The 15,903-nt window shown below is 40.7% G+C and overlaps 1 protein-coding gene across 3 annotated transcripts; it reads left to right on the forward strand.

Moving 5' to 3' along the window:
* The first annotated feature begins 8,827 nt into the window (after window positions 1-8,827).
* On the forward strand, window positions 8,828-14,563 carry LOC116315383. Of its 3 annotated transcripts, none has more exons than XR_004199100.2 (5): window positions 8,828-9,481; window positions 11,353-11,637; window positions 12,122-12,212; window positions 13,253-13,736; window positions 14,059-14,563. XR_004199100.2 is itself a non-coding variant. In XM_031733664.2 (5 exons), the coding sequence occupies exons 2-5, from the start codon at window positions 9,094-9,096 to the stop codon at window positions 13,671-13,673; spliced, it is 1,185 nt and encodes a 394-aa protein (XP_031589524.1). In that variant the 5' UTR covers window positions 8,835-8,888; window positions 9,065-9,093; the 3' UTR covers window positions 13,674-14,563. The 3 variants fall into 3 exon arrangements, 2 of the variants coding, with proteins under 2 accessions (XP_031589524.1, XP_039475016.1); XM_031733664.2 differs by having other exon boundaries at window positions 8,835-8,888; window positions 9,065-9,481; window positions 13,253-14,563; XM_039619082.1 differs by having other exon boundaries at window positions 8,844-8,902; window positions 9,065-9,481; window positions 13,253-14,563.
* The last annotated feature ends 1,340 nt before the right edge of the window (window positions 14,564-15,903 follow it).

Consider the following 15,903-nt stretch of genomic DNA (forward strand, 5'->3'; position numbering starts at 1 on the left):
AGAACGATGGTGGGCCCGCTTGCTTACCCAACAAAATTTATTCTACCCTTTTGACATTTGCTGAGTCAGAAAGATGTAGTTTGAAACCTCTTTATCAAGATGCCTTTTATAAATTATAAATATTTGATTCATAATTAGCTTTGAAACCAGCTAGTTCACAGAAGATGTTATCACAGTCACTACTTAGAAAACCACCAAGTTACTGTGCCTTAAGAAAGAATTCAGACCCCTGTACTTTTTTTTAAAAGATATTTTTCTGTTTTGGTTTTAGTGACAAAGTGAAAACATGTTTTTAGAAATGTTTTGCAAGTGGCTTTAAAGGTCACAGGTCATGTTCTAGTTAAATTCTGGTTAAATAAATGCAACACAAAATTAAAAAGACATCATCAATGCATGTTCTCTGGTAGTTACAACACCACCACAACCAGAGACCTGTGCTTACTGTTAAGAAATAAATCATGATACCACTACCATGCTTTACTGTGGTGATGCAGGTTTTGGCACTACTGATGGAAAAAATAAAGAATTTATATCCCTTTAAGACATAGATGGGTCTGAATACTTTTGAAATGACTGTAACTTCAATTGAAAAACACAATTAAATATTAAAACTTTTAAACACTTGTGTTCAGGCATAAAGATTTTTTTATTGAGTTAAGTTTAATTATAATACTGTTATAACACATGTCAAAGACATACTCTGCAACAGCCACAAAGTGCATCTGGTAAGTTGACCTGTTACCATAGAGTTAGCTTATATTAAAGACACGTTTAAAGCCATGAGGCTAGCATGTGTGTAATTAAAACCTGTGAACTAAAAGCTCAGGCATCACACTACTCCAAAGCTCCCTAAAAGTCTGTTCATCTGGACGTAGAGTTTTCAGTGGGAGAAACGTTTCGTCACTCATCCAAGTGACTTCTTCAGTCTCAGCTGACTGCAGGTTTCCCCAATCTTATAAACAGTACATTTGCATAATGACTGAAACCAGCCCACTGAAGGAACAATGGGCTGGGAGGTCAGTTCCTTAATCATTAATATGCAAATTCTCATGACCATTGATCAACAACCACTGATCAAGGCCCACTGATCAATGGCCATGACTACCATTCACAGATACTCTAAAGCTCCATTTCATAGATTTATTTATTTTTTATTTACAAAACTTGTATTTCGTATGAGGTCACGGTAAATGAATCCCCCCAAAATGGGCATATATGGACGTGACTGTGAGCACAGTAGCCTGAGCCACGTGCTTTTCAAAGCTTCTGTCTGTCAAATGGCTTCAGAGAGGATAAACTGAGGGGCGTGCTAAGCCCAGTATAAAATAAATAAGGATAATTTTGAGCACTGAACAATAAAAAAAAATACTGCACTGTACAAAAGTCTCGAGTCACCCCTCATTTCTTTATTCTTTGTTTCCAGTAAGTCGGGGTTCCTTATAATGGTCATAAAGTGGTCTCGAGTGATAGATCTCCAGGTGTTTTGAAGGTCTTTCAAAGTTTTTCCTTTTGACATTAGCTGTTTGGTTTTTTTTTTTGGGGGGGGGGGGGTTGCTCATTTTAAGCTGGTCTAAAACACTATCTAGGAAAAAATCCAGCAAATATCTGACACAGAACCTGAAAGATCCATCTGACCCTTTAGATCCATCTGCTGTTCACTAAAGCCTCATCAGTAGAATGGTGTGTCAAGAAGTCATTTTTAAGAAAGTCGGTTACGTTCCACCCTTAAAGGTCTGGGGATAAGGGAAAGTAACAAACAGGAGACAGGGGGCCAAAATGGTTCAATTAAAGGGTTATAGTAATGCTTCTATTAGTAATTAAACTAAAAGAGAGACAATCCACTATCGCCTTTTAAAGAAGGAAAACAAAACCCAGGAGTTGGTCATTAAACTGAGAAGCTAAAAGGGTTAGTAACCAAAACAGACTCCTCTCCACAGAGCAGGAGCAAACAGCCACCACACACGCACAGCTCACTAGCTCTGAAAACCAACAAGGCTCTCCGGTGCTAGAGCGCACCTTTCTCAATTAAGTACTCTTAATTGCTGTTTAGAGTCAGCTGTACAAAAAGGGCATCACCTAAGGCAGGAGAGACGGCAAGACACACCCACACGAGTTGTGTCATTTATAATCTTGGCTGTATTCTGTGTGCTGTTGTAAAAATATTTATTATGTTTATTACCATGAATTTTCTCAGTTAGTCAAAGAAATGTTGGTCTTGTTGAGGGTGAAAGGTCAGTTTGTATTCACTGTGAAACCATGAAGACTCTGTGTTTCCCTTCTGTAAAACCTTTGCTTGGCACTTGGACATGATTCTCACCTCCTCGGCAGAGTTTGGATAAGCCATTAAACAAATAAAGCTGTATAATGTATATCGCTATTGTTGTTTTTTGTATGTTTGTCTAATTGAAATATGAAACATCACAAACTTTAATGTGTATTTTTTTATGATTCTCTGCCTTTTCCGTGATCACACTGAGGTAACGAGTTTCATTGTGTATTTTCGATGATCAGGATTCAGTCCAGCAGCAAATTCTTTACTACTGTTTGTTTCAGTTTGATTTTTCTCGCAGGGGTCTGAAAGACTGAAACTGCTGAACTTGGGTTAAAGTTTTTCTAAGAAGTGTGAGTAGGTTTGGTTTGCTTCTTCTTCCTTTTCTGAGCTGTGAATATGTGGTTACCGTGCTTTCTGCCTTTGCACTCAGAATGCACCAAGCAAAAGTGACTCCAGGATGTGTGCTAATTTCATTCAGAAGTAACAATAGTAATATTAATATTAATGGTTACTGCATTTAACCATGAGTGTGTCGTATATTTTTAGGTTTCCTAGAACATGCATATATTCTGTGTTGTCCACAGTTTGTTGTCTCTAAGCTGTTCTCAGTATAGTTCTGTATTAAGATTCATGTTAATCAAATTGAATTTTGGTTCATTTCATTTATTCACTTTTTTTCGTAAGAAGGTGGAGTATTTCTCCTTTTTAGAATTTTTTGGTAACTTTTTAAAAAAAGTTTAATGCAGTTTTAAAAAATGTTGAACAAAAATGAAATGTAAAAAACAAAAACAAGCATATTTCGAATATGAAGTGGTTATTTTTTCTGAGCTATGTTTTCTTTTTTGTTTTATGTATTTTACCTAACCTAGGGAATAACATAACGATCACAACCTCTAGATCCTATGACTAAATGTAACTGCTGGTTCAGATTACAGTCTGTATATCCTGTAGCTACACTGTTACATTTGTGGGGGCAGCAGCCCAAGCAGAGAAGCCCAGAACTCCCTCTCCCCAGCCACCACCTCCAGCTTGTCCGGGGGAACACCAAGGGGTTCCCAGGCCAGCCGAAAGATATATTCTCTCCAGCGTGTCCTGGGTCTGCCCAGGGGCCTCCTCCGGGTGGGACATGCCCAGAAAACCTCACCCAGGAGGCACCCAGACGGCATCCTTGTCAGATTCCCGAACCACCTCAACCGGCTCCTTTCGATGTGGAGGAGCAGCTCCTGAACGGCCGAACTTCTCACCCTATTGCTAAGGGAGAGGCCAGCCACCCTTTGGAGGAAGCCCATTTCCGCCGCTTGTATCCGCGACTTCGTTCTTTCGGTCACTACCCACAGCTCGCTAACAGCACAGTTAACAAAATGTAACAAAAATAATCCGGATTAATGTCCCATGGGGGGGAAAAATGAAATAAACTGCATAACCATGTGTTTGTGCTAGCAAAATGCTATCAAGTATCAAACCTGGTGATAAACATCTGTTAAGTAACACTTCTAGCACCTTTTTAAATGTTGACTGCTTATTGGTTCTATATTCTAAATATAAATTTTTTTTTTTAGACTCACAGACTATATGTGAAGCAAAAACTCCTCATTCTCAGACAAACAAGTTGATGTGTGAAGCTACTGCTACAAAAGTCAGTCTGAATTATACTGGATCACAACAGCTACAGAGCACAGCTCAAATGGCTCCGTATCATCAAACATTAATGCACAACAGCCCTTATCATGTCAGTAGCAGACGTACGTCCCTATGTCAGCTCCAAAACTAAAGTGCAACCATAACAGTTTATATTATATTTTTGCATAGTTATTCTGTATTTTGAAATCATAATGGATTAGAATTGTTGAGATAATCTGTGGTTCTGTTCTTACAGTGTTACTGTAATATCAGGTTTCGTTTTAATTTTCCTAAAGCCATTTTAAGGCATCCAGAAATTGGACCCCAAAGGCCTTCTTCCTTTGAACACAAAGCAGTGGACCTCCACGGTTCCTAATGCAGGTGGTGAGCTCACAACAGGGTGGACCCATGGCTGCTGGTTCTTACCTTCATGCAGTTGCTCTGACCCCTCAAACAGGACCAATTTGCCTCGAGAGCCCCTGCCATCCTCAAACTCCCTCAGAGAGTGGAGCTCTTTGGATCACCCTGACACTCAAACCCCTCTCAGAGTAGAACTGCTGCTCCATTTGAGGGCATCTGCTAAGGTGTAAGTTGTTTCAGGCAAGTCCTGCTGGAAGGAGGAAAATCCAGGACAAACTGAATGGATTATGGGGCACATTTACGAACAGTCTGCACCAGAACAAAACCCTCTTTGGCTGTTGAAAATCTACTGTCAGTATTTACTAAAGAGCTGCAATGTCACTTTTCCCACGACAGGATGGTTCAAAGCTCCGAGTGCAGTGCCTAAGCTTTGGTTGTGTCCTGTAGCTTTTCACTAATTCCTCTTCCTGAGTCTTTAGTTTGGTTTCCTTTGTTTAATGCATTACTTGTTCTCTCGCCCTATCAGTGTCGTGTGAATTTGCCCAGCTTAGTATATCAGGATGTGCATCTTTTGCCTGTGCATTCTGCTACAGGAGCTGAAGTGACAGATAGGCAGAGGGAGGTCAGACTGCTACCTCCATGATTGGGCTATGGTTCCACATAATTCACACATAACCATAACCAACCAACCAAATATAAGGCTGTCTGCTGTTACCTGTCAGTCACAGCTTAATGAAACTGCAGCCAAACAGGAAGAAACATTTACAAATACGTAGTACTTTGATAGATGCAGCACAGAATCTAAGAATAGCACATAAAAGGCTTTCTGGTATCTGACAGCACAAGTGATTATGTATCTCTTTTTAAAGCAATACTTCTAGAGGTTCTTGTTTCTCTGAAAACCATCAAAAAGCAAAACAGCACCGTTCTAAAAATACTGCAGTCACGAAATTTATCTGCTGTGTAAACCTCCAGATGTCGGGACGCTGCCTCTGCCGCTGCAGTCGGTACAGGATTTAAGAAGCTCTACAGCAACTTAGCCACAGCTGAAGACGAAAATGGTAAGTATCATCAGATGTTGGAATTTTATCAGTTTTAACTCAGTTTTCACTAATGTTTGCATGTGATGACTGGGAAATGTTTTCTTTTTATAATGTTTATTGATAATTTTAGAAAACATGCTAATTTGGGTGACCTTATAATGCAAGTTTTAAATTATATTTACTGCTGATTTGTTTGTGTAGTTGTCCTTTACTCTTATATGCCAGTGCTGTTTCTTGGTAATTCAGCATTTTGCTTGGTGAAGTCTGATGACTGGTTGATGCTCATCTTGACTTTCTGGGCTTGGCGGGTCAAACTGAAGATGATGCAACTGTAATACAAATAAGGTGGACTGTGCCATAAGGAGGGAGTTGTAATTACTGTGAGACTCTTTCTTCCTGTGGTTCTGCATTCTGGGTCTTTGTCAAAAGAAACTGAATTTTTACCAATAAACATTTCTCTTTAATTGTAATAACAGTATAGTGGTTTATGTACTGCTGCAAATGTAAGCAGCTGTTAGATGTATTTGTAATCATGGTGTGCTGATATGGAGTAGTATTAGTCTTGTCATATTTTTTCCTGGCTGATATGAACCATGTAGGACCAAAGTTTGTTATTTATATTAATTATTTTATATAGTTTTTTGGGGGGAGGGGGAATGCCACATGGCGTATATACTAATGAGTTAATGTGCACGTCATTCTTTCTGTGCAGATCTCTTACTTCCACCGGTCTGGAGGTGTGTTCAACAAAGAAAGTGTGTGGAGGACAATGACAAAGCTTTTTACTAACACTTTGGCCAAAAACATCAACTGGAGGGGAAGAAATAACAAGCACAAAATACAGAACCTCACCATCAAGAGAGTTATCCTCAGTGAGTGTGCTTCTACAGTACACATAAGAAAATATGGTGTATTTTAAACAGTTAAAGCATTTACTTGCTTTCATGTGTTCACTTTGCTCCCCTTTTACCCCTGCAGATGCAGTCAGGCAGAACTCGTTCTGTAAGGATGCCGTGGACGAGGAGATAGAGAGGTATATAAAGCGATGGCTGCAGCTGGCAGGAAACCGAGATGGAGGAAGAAAAAGAAGACAGGAAAAGGGAAAGGAAGCGATCAGCATGGGGAACTACTGTGTAGAGTAGCACAAAATGCATCTGCAGCACATGTTATTTTGACTCTTACATCTACAGCATGAGATGAAAAGAAAAATACTGTCCCTCCAATGACTGCTCACAAGGCTGGATTCATCATGTCGTGTTTACCTGTCATGTGATGCTACATGTAAGTTAGGACCTGATGGACACAACCAGAAACACAAACACAGTTACTTTAAAAATGTTGGACTTTTACTGTTATAGCCATTGTAGTTTGTTAGAGTTCATCTTGCATTACACTACTATGCATTTTAATCATATCTCAGTATCAGTTTATAATGCCATTTCCTATAATCATAATCACATTTATTCATTTTACTCTAAAGATTATTATTTACATGCAGGTAGATCTTGTAGTCATCACTATTAAAACATTTATTGTTTGAAACTTTTAAAGATGCTGTCTGTTTATGTCATGTGTGAGCATGTCAGTCCCAGTCAGGAAACGCACTAAAGTAAATGATTTACCGGTGATGTGGTGATATCAATAAAATTACATCTTTGTTGTTAATTTTTCTACATTATTTGATGGTTGCTTATATTTTCTTCATAAAAACGACTTCTCCTTTTGCACTTGGTATCAAATGTGCACTGTGTGGAAACTAGTGACATCCAGCGGTGGATTCGTGAATTACAACAACCCAAGCATGTGGTAGATTATCTGGTGGCTGTTTATAAGTTTCTAGTGCCATCCTGGTGTTCTCGATGGGAGAGATTCTGCTCCCTATGCAGATATGAAAGGCTCATCATCAGCTTACAAGAAAAAGAAGCTCACCAGTATTTTCAATTATGTTTAATGTGACAGCCGACATAATTGAAAATACTGCAGAATTATTATCACTATATTCCATTTCACGGTGGCACGGTGGTTAGCACTGTTGCCGCACAGCAAGAAGGTCCTGAGTTCAATTCCACCATCAGGCCGGGGTCTTTCTGTGTGGAGTTTGCATGTTCTCCCCGTGTTTGCGTGGGTTCTCTCCGGGTGCTCCGGCTTCCTCCCACCGTCCAAAGACATGCAACTTGTGGGGATAGGTTAATTGGATAATGCAAATTGCCACTAGGTGTAAATGTGCGAGTGAATGTGAGTGCGAATGGTTGCCTGTCCCTGTATGTTAGCCCTGCGACAGACTGGCGACCTGTCCAGGGCGTACCCCGCCTCTCGCCCTATGACAGCTGGGATAGGCTCCAGCGCCCCCCGCGACCCTGAAAAGGATAAGCGGAAGCGAATGGATGGATGGATATTCCATTTCTGCTAATAGAATCCTAAATCTTACACACTGTCTTCTTTTAAAATGATCCAAGTGCCAGTCAGTCTACATCCATTAAGCCCATATTATCAAATTAAAAATTAAAAGCTGAAATCTGTAATTTACACAAGTATCAAGATCTGTAGGCAAGTACTTTGTAGAAGACCCGAGCTGCCTTTACTGCTTTGGTACTGAAGTCCATAATTCACCCTACACTTGTAGAGCTTCCAGGTAGAAGCTTTGAAGCTCCCCCACGTTGGACAGGAAGTTTCAGCTCTGAGTAGTCTGCTTGTCCCAGCCACTGAAAAGCATCAGTATAGCACGATGCTGGCTCACAGAGTTTTGCACGTTCTCCCCATGCTTGTGCAGATTTTGTCTGGGAGATCTGGCTTCGTCCATCATCGGAAAACATCATAGATTGCTGCTACCCAGAACTCAGAAGATATCTCAAGAGTTTCACTTCATGATAAAATGAAGTCGTTTTTTTTTGTTTTTTTTAATAAATTCACAAATACTTATGATTTCAGAGTGCATGGATCATTGCAGAATAGTTTGGCCAAATGAAACCAAAAACAAGTGCAAGTGATGCCTCTGAAGCAATTATTGGCAAAGCAAGGCACATTAATTTATATAGCTCGATTCAAACACAACAATAATTTAATAATTTTACAAGAAGAATTAAAACAACTTATTTTCTTTTTAGAAAAGAAAACATATAGATTAAGAATAAGTAGAAAAAAATTGATTCATCCATTCTCTTTTGCTCCTTTGCAGTTAAACAACAAACAACAAACTGATCTGGATGATTTTACTTTAAAAATATTTTAAAGATTGTTGAAAGATTTAAAAAACTTGACAATAGTATGGGTGATGAAATTATGCTAATTCAAAAGGATTAGAACCCAGTTTTATCCCCAAAATAAACAAAATAGTGCTGAAAATGTTGATAACCTGTGAGTTTTGGATTGTTGTTCAGAGTTATTTCTTTAACAAAGAATAAAAAAAAAATCAGTTCGCCAGATACGTAAATCTCTAGGTTAAAGAAAACAACTTTAATTGTTAGTGTAGTTAATCAAATGACCAGTAGTCGGTGCTATCACCGTGAAATCAATATTTATTGACCGCCTCTTTTAGGCGAAGAAGATAATGATGCTGCTGTTTCTGTTGTTCAGCTAGCGGTAATAGACACGGCGTAAGTGACATTAAGTATGTAATACTCCATCATTTTATATTTTTAAATTACTTAAAAAAGCTTTGATTGGTGTGTTAAATGTGAGTTTTGTTTTTTGGAGAGCGCATGCGCGCGGCTTATCGCTTCAGTGAGCCAGCGCATCCTCAAATCTAACGTTAGCATCTCCCTCTGCACAGCCTGTCAGTACAAGTCAGCTACAGGAAATATGGATTTGGTCAAAAACAGAACTTTGCACCCACATCTCCGCGATGACGAGGCTCTGGTGGTGGAAAACGCCATCCGTCTGGCCATAGACTCTGTGATAAACGTTTTGTACGGCGTAAACAGCGCCAAGAATTACGAGTATGAGCGGATGGTGGCCGACAGGGACAAAGAGATCCAGCGCCTGGAGTGCAGACTGACAGAGATGGAGCACGAGCTGCAGGTGCTGCGCCGGCAGGGATGCATTTGCGGGCTGTTCAAGAACGAGCACAGCCTCGGCAGGTCCCGGAGCTCCGGTGACCGGCAGAAGGGAGTTCAGAGCGGCTTTGATCCGGGATGCGTTGACACCGAGCTGACAGCGGAGCAGCAGGACTGTGAGACGAGTTTATCGTGTAAGTAAACACGAGTGTCACTTCTGGCTTTGCAGGTTTAGGCTGGTGACAAATTACAGGAAACACCTGGACTCTTGCCCCCGTACACCAACAAAGCATGGTGGTTCTGTTAATGGTTAAAGTGCCTCAGCCGGTCAGCTGTTGTTCTGAGTGATCCCTTTGTTAGACCCACTATAGGCCACTAGTTCACATGAAGATGAGAAGTAAAGTCTTTGACAATGCACAATTGGCTGTAAAGTCCTCACTGTCATTGATCCCGACACCAATCCCGGGTGTCTGATTGGGATTTGACCTGAGAGAAGTTTTGTAGGAGTTGCTACATGAAATTCAAGGAGCCATCCTGGGCTTTCTATTCATGCCATATTCATGTGGGTTAGATTTGCAGTCCATACTTGGGGTGGCTGTTATTCTGGAGGTAGAGCAGGTCATCCACTAATTGCTAGGTTGGTGGTTTGATTCCCAGCAGTGTTACTGCTGTTAAGAGAGGGGGTGGAGGAAGGCCAGACATTAGAGCAGGAAGGTGAAAGTTCAGAGGAAGATGTATGAGCTTCTGAGAAGGCCAAGCAGGAACAATGTGACGGGATCCCCTTTCCATTAGCTTTTAGGCATTATGATAACTAGAAGGGGAAATAAGAACCTTTTCAGTGGGATTCATACACACCCACCCCCACACACAAGCTAAGACTTTGATTTCTTCCTTTATGCTGCTGATTTATATAATTAATATATACTAAAAGTGCACTAAACCCTACCTTTTAGTATAAACCTGTCAATATCAATTCAATTTCAACCATACTGAAGTTTGGCAGATTTTATTTATTTATTTTTTTCATCATGAAACCAAAAAAACAGGGCAATGCTAGCCACAGCCACCAACCATGTGGTCCACTGGTTACATGAAGCAGAAAACAGGCAACCAGGTTTTAGAAGAACAAAAAAAAACAAAGCCCACAGACCACAGGGAGGTGCTCATTTCTGAAGGTAGCATTAATACCATACTGAAATTGGGTTAAAATTGTTTTTAATATGACACCTGAAAAGGGTAAGATGGCGCCGCCATTGCGTGCAATAGGTCGGCAGCCTTATGAAATTTCCCCTTGTGGGACTAATAAAGGTATATCAAAAAACTACCGGCGGCCACAACCACCGAACAAGTGGTTATAAACTGAAACTAGGCAACCGGGTTTGAGAAAAGGAAAAAGCAAAAAATCAGAGCACACAAAAAAGAGGGCGGTGCTCATCAACATGACTGCCATGGAAAGATGATTCCCTTCACAGGCTGGTGTCCTCTCTGACAATTTCAGAGCCCTAGCTTATACATTTTGCCCTTTTCAGGCTCCTCAAAGGCATGTCCTCCTCTGAGCTCGCATCTTATTGCTTTCATGTCTGGTCCTCCTCCACCTCATCTCCTGAAGTATCATTCCACTTCACAGTTTTGAGTAAAACCCTTTCTCACTGAGCCCTGAGATTTTTTTTATATATATATAGAACATGAAAAATCCATTGTAGTGAGTAATGATTTAGGAATATCAAAAAATTGAGTGATTTTTGTATAGAAGTCTTCTGGAGTATATCGGGGAAAAGGCGCCTGTTATTGTCATTTCAAGCTCCTTGTTTTTAATGCTAAACTCTACTCGCACTGAGTTGCATGTTTCACAATTTACATGAATTCATAGTTGTGTTATAAGCCCCCCAGTTCATCTTCTGTGTGAAACAAGCTGTTGTAGCTCATCCCTCTTTAAGAAATACTGCCTTTTGATTGGTTGCATCTAGAAAACACAATGTTTGAACGACTTGAGTACATGTGACTGATAATATGAAAATATAACACACAAAATAAGCCTTTGTTTGTTTGTTTCCTTTCCTTACAGTGGGTCTTTTCGCAAGACCCCCCTCACATGTTTCCTCCCACAGCCAGGAGTCAGCTCTTCCATCTTCCCCCAGCAGAATGGTCCTGGAGCACACCTGCACCTCCCGCTCCTCCGAGGTTTCGGGTGTAACGGAGGCCGCCAGAAATATGCCGACATCTCCCAGCAGCCTCGTGGTCAAAGAAGAGCCATGTGACGTCGACACGGTCTTAATCAAGTGGGAAATGAGTGAACATCAGCAGAGCACTGGCAGTCCGTGTCAGGACAAAGAGAGTCTCAGTGCAAAAAGTAATGTACTCTGCATTTAATTTATTCACATTAATATTCTCAGCACTGGAAAAGCAAATCCTCTACTTCTCTTTGTTTTGCTGTTTGCACAAATGAGAAATACCATATAAATTAAGGCTTTTTGGTCATTTCAAACTTTTAATTAGCCTTAATCATAGGTCTGTCCACAGACTGCTGCCACTGTTGACTTTCTGTAAGATTCTGATGAAATTCAGCATTTTTTTCCACCGTTGAGGGAAAATGACTCGTCTGTTTTAACAGTGCTAAACTCGTCAGTATCTCTGCTCTCTAACTGACCCGTCAAACACTGAAGAGAACATGGAAGTCTGGTTTTGGAATCTAGCAACAGAGAAGCTCGAAAATAAATACAGCCAAAGGAAAAAACACTGTAATTAAATACAGTCATAGTAAAAATAATATCAACATTGTAGTGGAGTGGTACTAAGTGGACTAAAAATATGTTAATCTCTTCTGATCCATGTAGAAAAAATGGAGACTGGAGAAGGAAGGACGTTCAGGGAGAAACCACAGGCAGACCCGGGTGGAGTCGTAATGACTGAGGCAGAGCACACGAGGTGAGTTATATCAGAGAAACTAATGAGCTGATAATTCAGCGATGTCTCAGACAGGGATGCTAATACAGAAACATAATAATTATTTATTCAGGGACTTGATGATTTGTTGTATTTTTCTCTATAAAGTGTTGAAACCAAAGTGCTTGTTTTTGTCTAACTAGCAGTCAAAATGCAAAAGATTCAGTTTCCTAAAAGAAAGAAAAGCAGCAGATTTCATCATCATCGTTTCACTGTGGGAGTGCAGATTGAAATTCTCTCCAACAGCAGCGTGCAGCCATCACCTTTAAACTCGTCTGTTACTGAAAGTAACACTGTCAACGCTGTAAAGGTGGTTGTGAGAGTGGGGCGCCTTTGATGTAATTGATTATAATTTAGTACTTTTGATCCTCTCATTTTGTTGAACTTATGAACTCATTATTATAATTCCACGTCTCTTATATCTGTTTCAAATGAAAATCTCTGTAAGGATTTACTGGAGACAACCTTTTACTTCTTTATTAGGATTTTATTGCGATACTTCCAGGAAGGTGTTATGCAAACCTCTGACCAACTTTATTTGAAGAGATCTGGTGCATTAGATCATCTGTGGACCCTCTGACGACAACTTAAATGTTATTCTACCACAACAGAGAATAAATGAGTAAGAGAGCGAGAATTGGGGGAATATAGGGCAACCTCAGTGGTGCAGGAACTTAACACATACAGGGTGTTTCCTGTCTCAAAACGGGACTTTGTGGGATGATTACGCACGTAAGCACAGTTTCTCTGCGGGCAATGAGTCTGTGTTACCCTACTTAACCAAAGTCCGTGCCTCGTACCATTTTCTTTTTTTGGCTTTTAATTTTAAAAAATGTTTAAAGGTAATTCCTTGAGACACTGATACAGGACTACAGCTTGGAGGCTAACCAAGTAAACGCACGGCACAAAATTTCCCAGGGTGTTTTTCAGTTGATTAATTTATAATATCTATTAGTTTAGAAGTGTCTAACAGAAATAATTTTGGTGTAAAATCTTGCTTTTTCAACCTTTTACCTCCTCAGGAACAAGAAGAAGAGCGTGCCAATGTCGGAGCTGCCAGAGGAAGCTCAGAGACTGAAGAGGGCAGCCTGGAGAGCAGCTTCCAGACGATATTATGCTCGAAAGATAGCTCGCCAGCAGGCAAACCCATCACAATCCAGCCCCTTCCCCCACATCGCAAACTCTCAGAATTCACAGCCCAGCTCTTTTGTGGATAAGAGGAGGAGGACACTGATATCGGAGCTACCTGAAGAGTCTCAGACGCTGCAGAGAGAAGCTTGGAGAGCCGCATCCAGGAGGTACTACGCTAGAAAAATCGCTCGGCACCAGACGGAGACGACACAGTACAGAAACCTGCTGGAGAACATAAACCCATCTGGAGACACGCAGGGACCCAACAGGGAAGGACCTCACATGAACACTGGAGGAATAATGTGCAGCTGATAGACAGAAGTTTTACATTTTAAATGTTTCTGTTCAGCAGATTGGAGGGTCCTTTTTACTGCGGTATGAAGAATAATGAAATCTGACTGTTTGTGTTTTGGTGGCTTTGAATTAATAATGATGGGAATTGTCTCAGGTCTGAATAACATGAACCTGGTGTTTCAAATGAGTCATCTGTGCATTTCCTCAGTTCATGACCTCTTGATGATGTGTTAGGCAGCAGGTTTAATCAGAATCCTAGTACTAGTACCAGCAAAATTGAACCTTTCACATATCACACATTTCAAAAATATATCAAACTAAAAAAAGAAATATTGGGAGAAATTGTCTTGATGTTCTATAAAATTAAAAGTTGATCTCGCTCCTGTCATCCTTCTGTCTCCAGGAATTTTTGGTGGAGTCATCCAGTGTCAGACTGTTTTTGAAGTTAACCTTCATGAGATCAACTCTACATTCTGATTTGTCTCCCTTCATGTCAGCAATATTTGCATGTACAAAACTTTTACTGGAAAAGAGCCTGAATAAATGTATCATGAGGCAATATGCATAAATCCATGGCACTAACTAACATGGCAGTACAGCGCCCCTGGAGAGTAACATCTGTAACTACAGCGTGAGTGCATCCATAGTGGCTACATTTTTAGCTCCACATCTTTGATTTCAGTGTCGGGTAAAGAATTATTATTTCAGACAATGCTGGTAAACTTTAAAGTGTATTTTTGGACTTTGTCAAATATTAAAAACTGTCTTTCCCCTTCCCGTTGAAATGAACTCCCATCAGTTTCTGGGTTACACTTCAGTATTTGAAGCCAGCAAGCAGGGTGAACACAGAAATGTTAAAATATCTCATTTTGCAGTAAATGTGTACAATAAAACAAAGTGACAACGTTTCCTTTTTTTTGTATTTATTTATTCTGCAATATTAAACACATTCGCAGTCAATATGGCTGTCTGGTGTCCCAAAGTATACAGCACACAGAGCTGCAGTAAAGCAGCTTGTTTGATCTAGAAAATAAGAATGAGAACTATAAGAACTATACATGAATATCTTTCGGTGTTCTGTAGTCGAGTCTTTGCCCTGGGGCTTCAATATTGTGGCTTTCAACGTGTCAACAAGGCGCTCCTCCTGCCCCCCAGCTTAAAAAAACACAAAACGAGGTCTTGCAACAGAGGTTTGTCACCGCGGAGCGTAAATATTACGCACAGCTGATCTTGCACGAATGCGGTTACTACAGTATAGTATATGTCTGTGTGTATTCATCACACAGTCTGAAATGTGAGCCGACTGACAGCTGCGGTGGCAACTGTTCACTGAGGACAGGCGTGCGTCCGGCTGCAGTTCCGCCCGCAGCTGCGGTGCTGAATAAAGGCTGTACTATGGCAATGGCTTGCCATACTGTACTGGCTCACAGACGCGCTACTGTACCACCAACACGCCCTGAGCGTCGATGCGGACCGTTTTCCTAGCAGATAACCGAAGGCTTTGTCGTTTCTAGTGAACAGTCGGCTTTTATCTCTATTTTTCACCCACTTCACAGCGCGGGGAGGACAGGGCTTCTCTTGTGCTGCTGCCTGAGGCTGGATGTCTCAGTGAGGGGATGCGGGGTCTCTAACCCACTCGCGGCTTGCTCAGGTCTGGACATGCTGGGAGGCAAACGCCCATCCTAACTGTGGCTGTGTGTTGTTCTAAAAAGCGACGTAGAGAACAGCCGGGTTAAATGAGGAACAGGTCTGTGCTTTAACGCTGTGCCGTGCTGGTCGCTGCCAGCAGGATTTGCATGAGGTTTATTTTGGGGGAAACAGCTTCAACCGTCGGCGCAGCAGGCTGGTCCTCACACCAAAGGATTCACCGGATTTGGCTGCACGTTTTTTGTGCTGAAAGTTCACATTTATTCTTATTTAAGGCCGCATGAAAGACCAAATCATAACTATACACGATTACTCTGGCGCACTGAATGGGAGCGCCTATAGCTCAGGTTTTTGTCTGTTGGTCAGACAAGCGCTCATCTAAATTTAAAAACATGTTCTACGGTGCTGTGAGTAATAACAAATGTATTTTTCAATAAATTATGTATTTAAATAAGTTAGATTAATAAACTATTGTCGGCAGTGCCATTGCGCATTTTGGAGCATCTTTCTCAATGCCCTTCACTTTTTAGTAGACTTTAAATTGGACATTTTTAAAATGTAACTTTTAATTTGTATGTACATTTGGCATATTTGGTTATAT

Source organism: Oreochromis aureus, linkage group 11 (genome assembly GCF_013358895.1).
Source record: "Oreochromis aureus strain Israel breed Guangdong linkage group 11, ZZ_aureus, whole genome shotgun sequence".
NCBI lineage: Eukaryota > Metazoa > Chordata > Actinopteri > Cichliformes > Cichlidae > Oreochromis > Oreochromis aureus.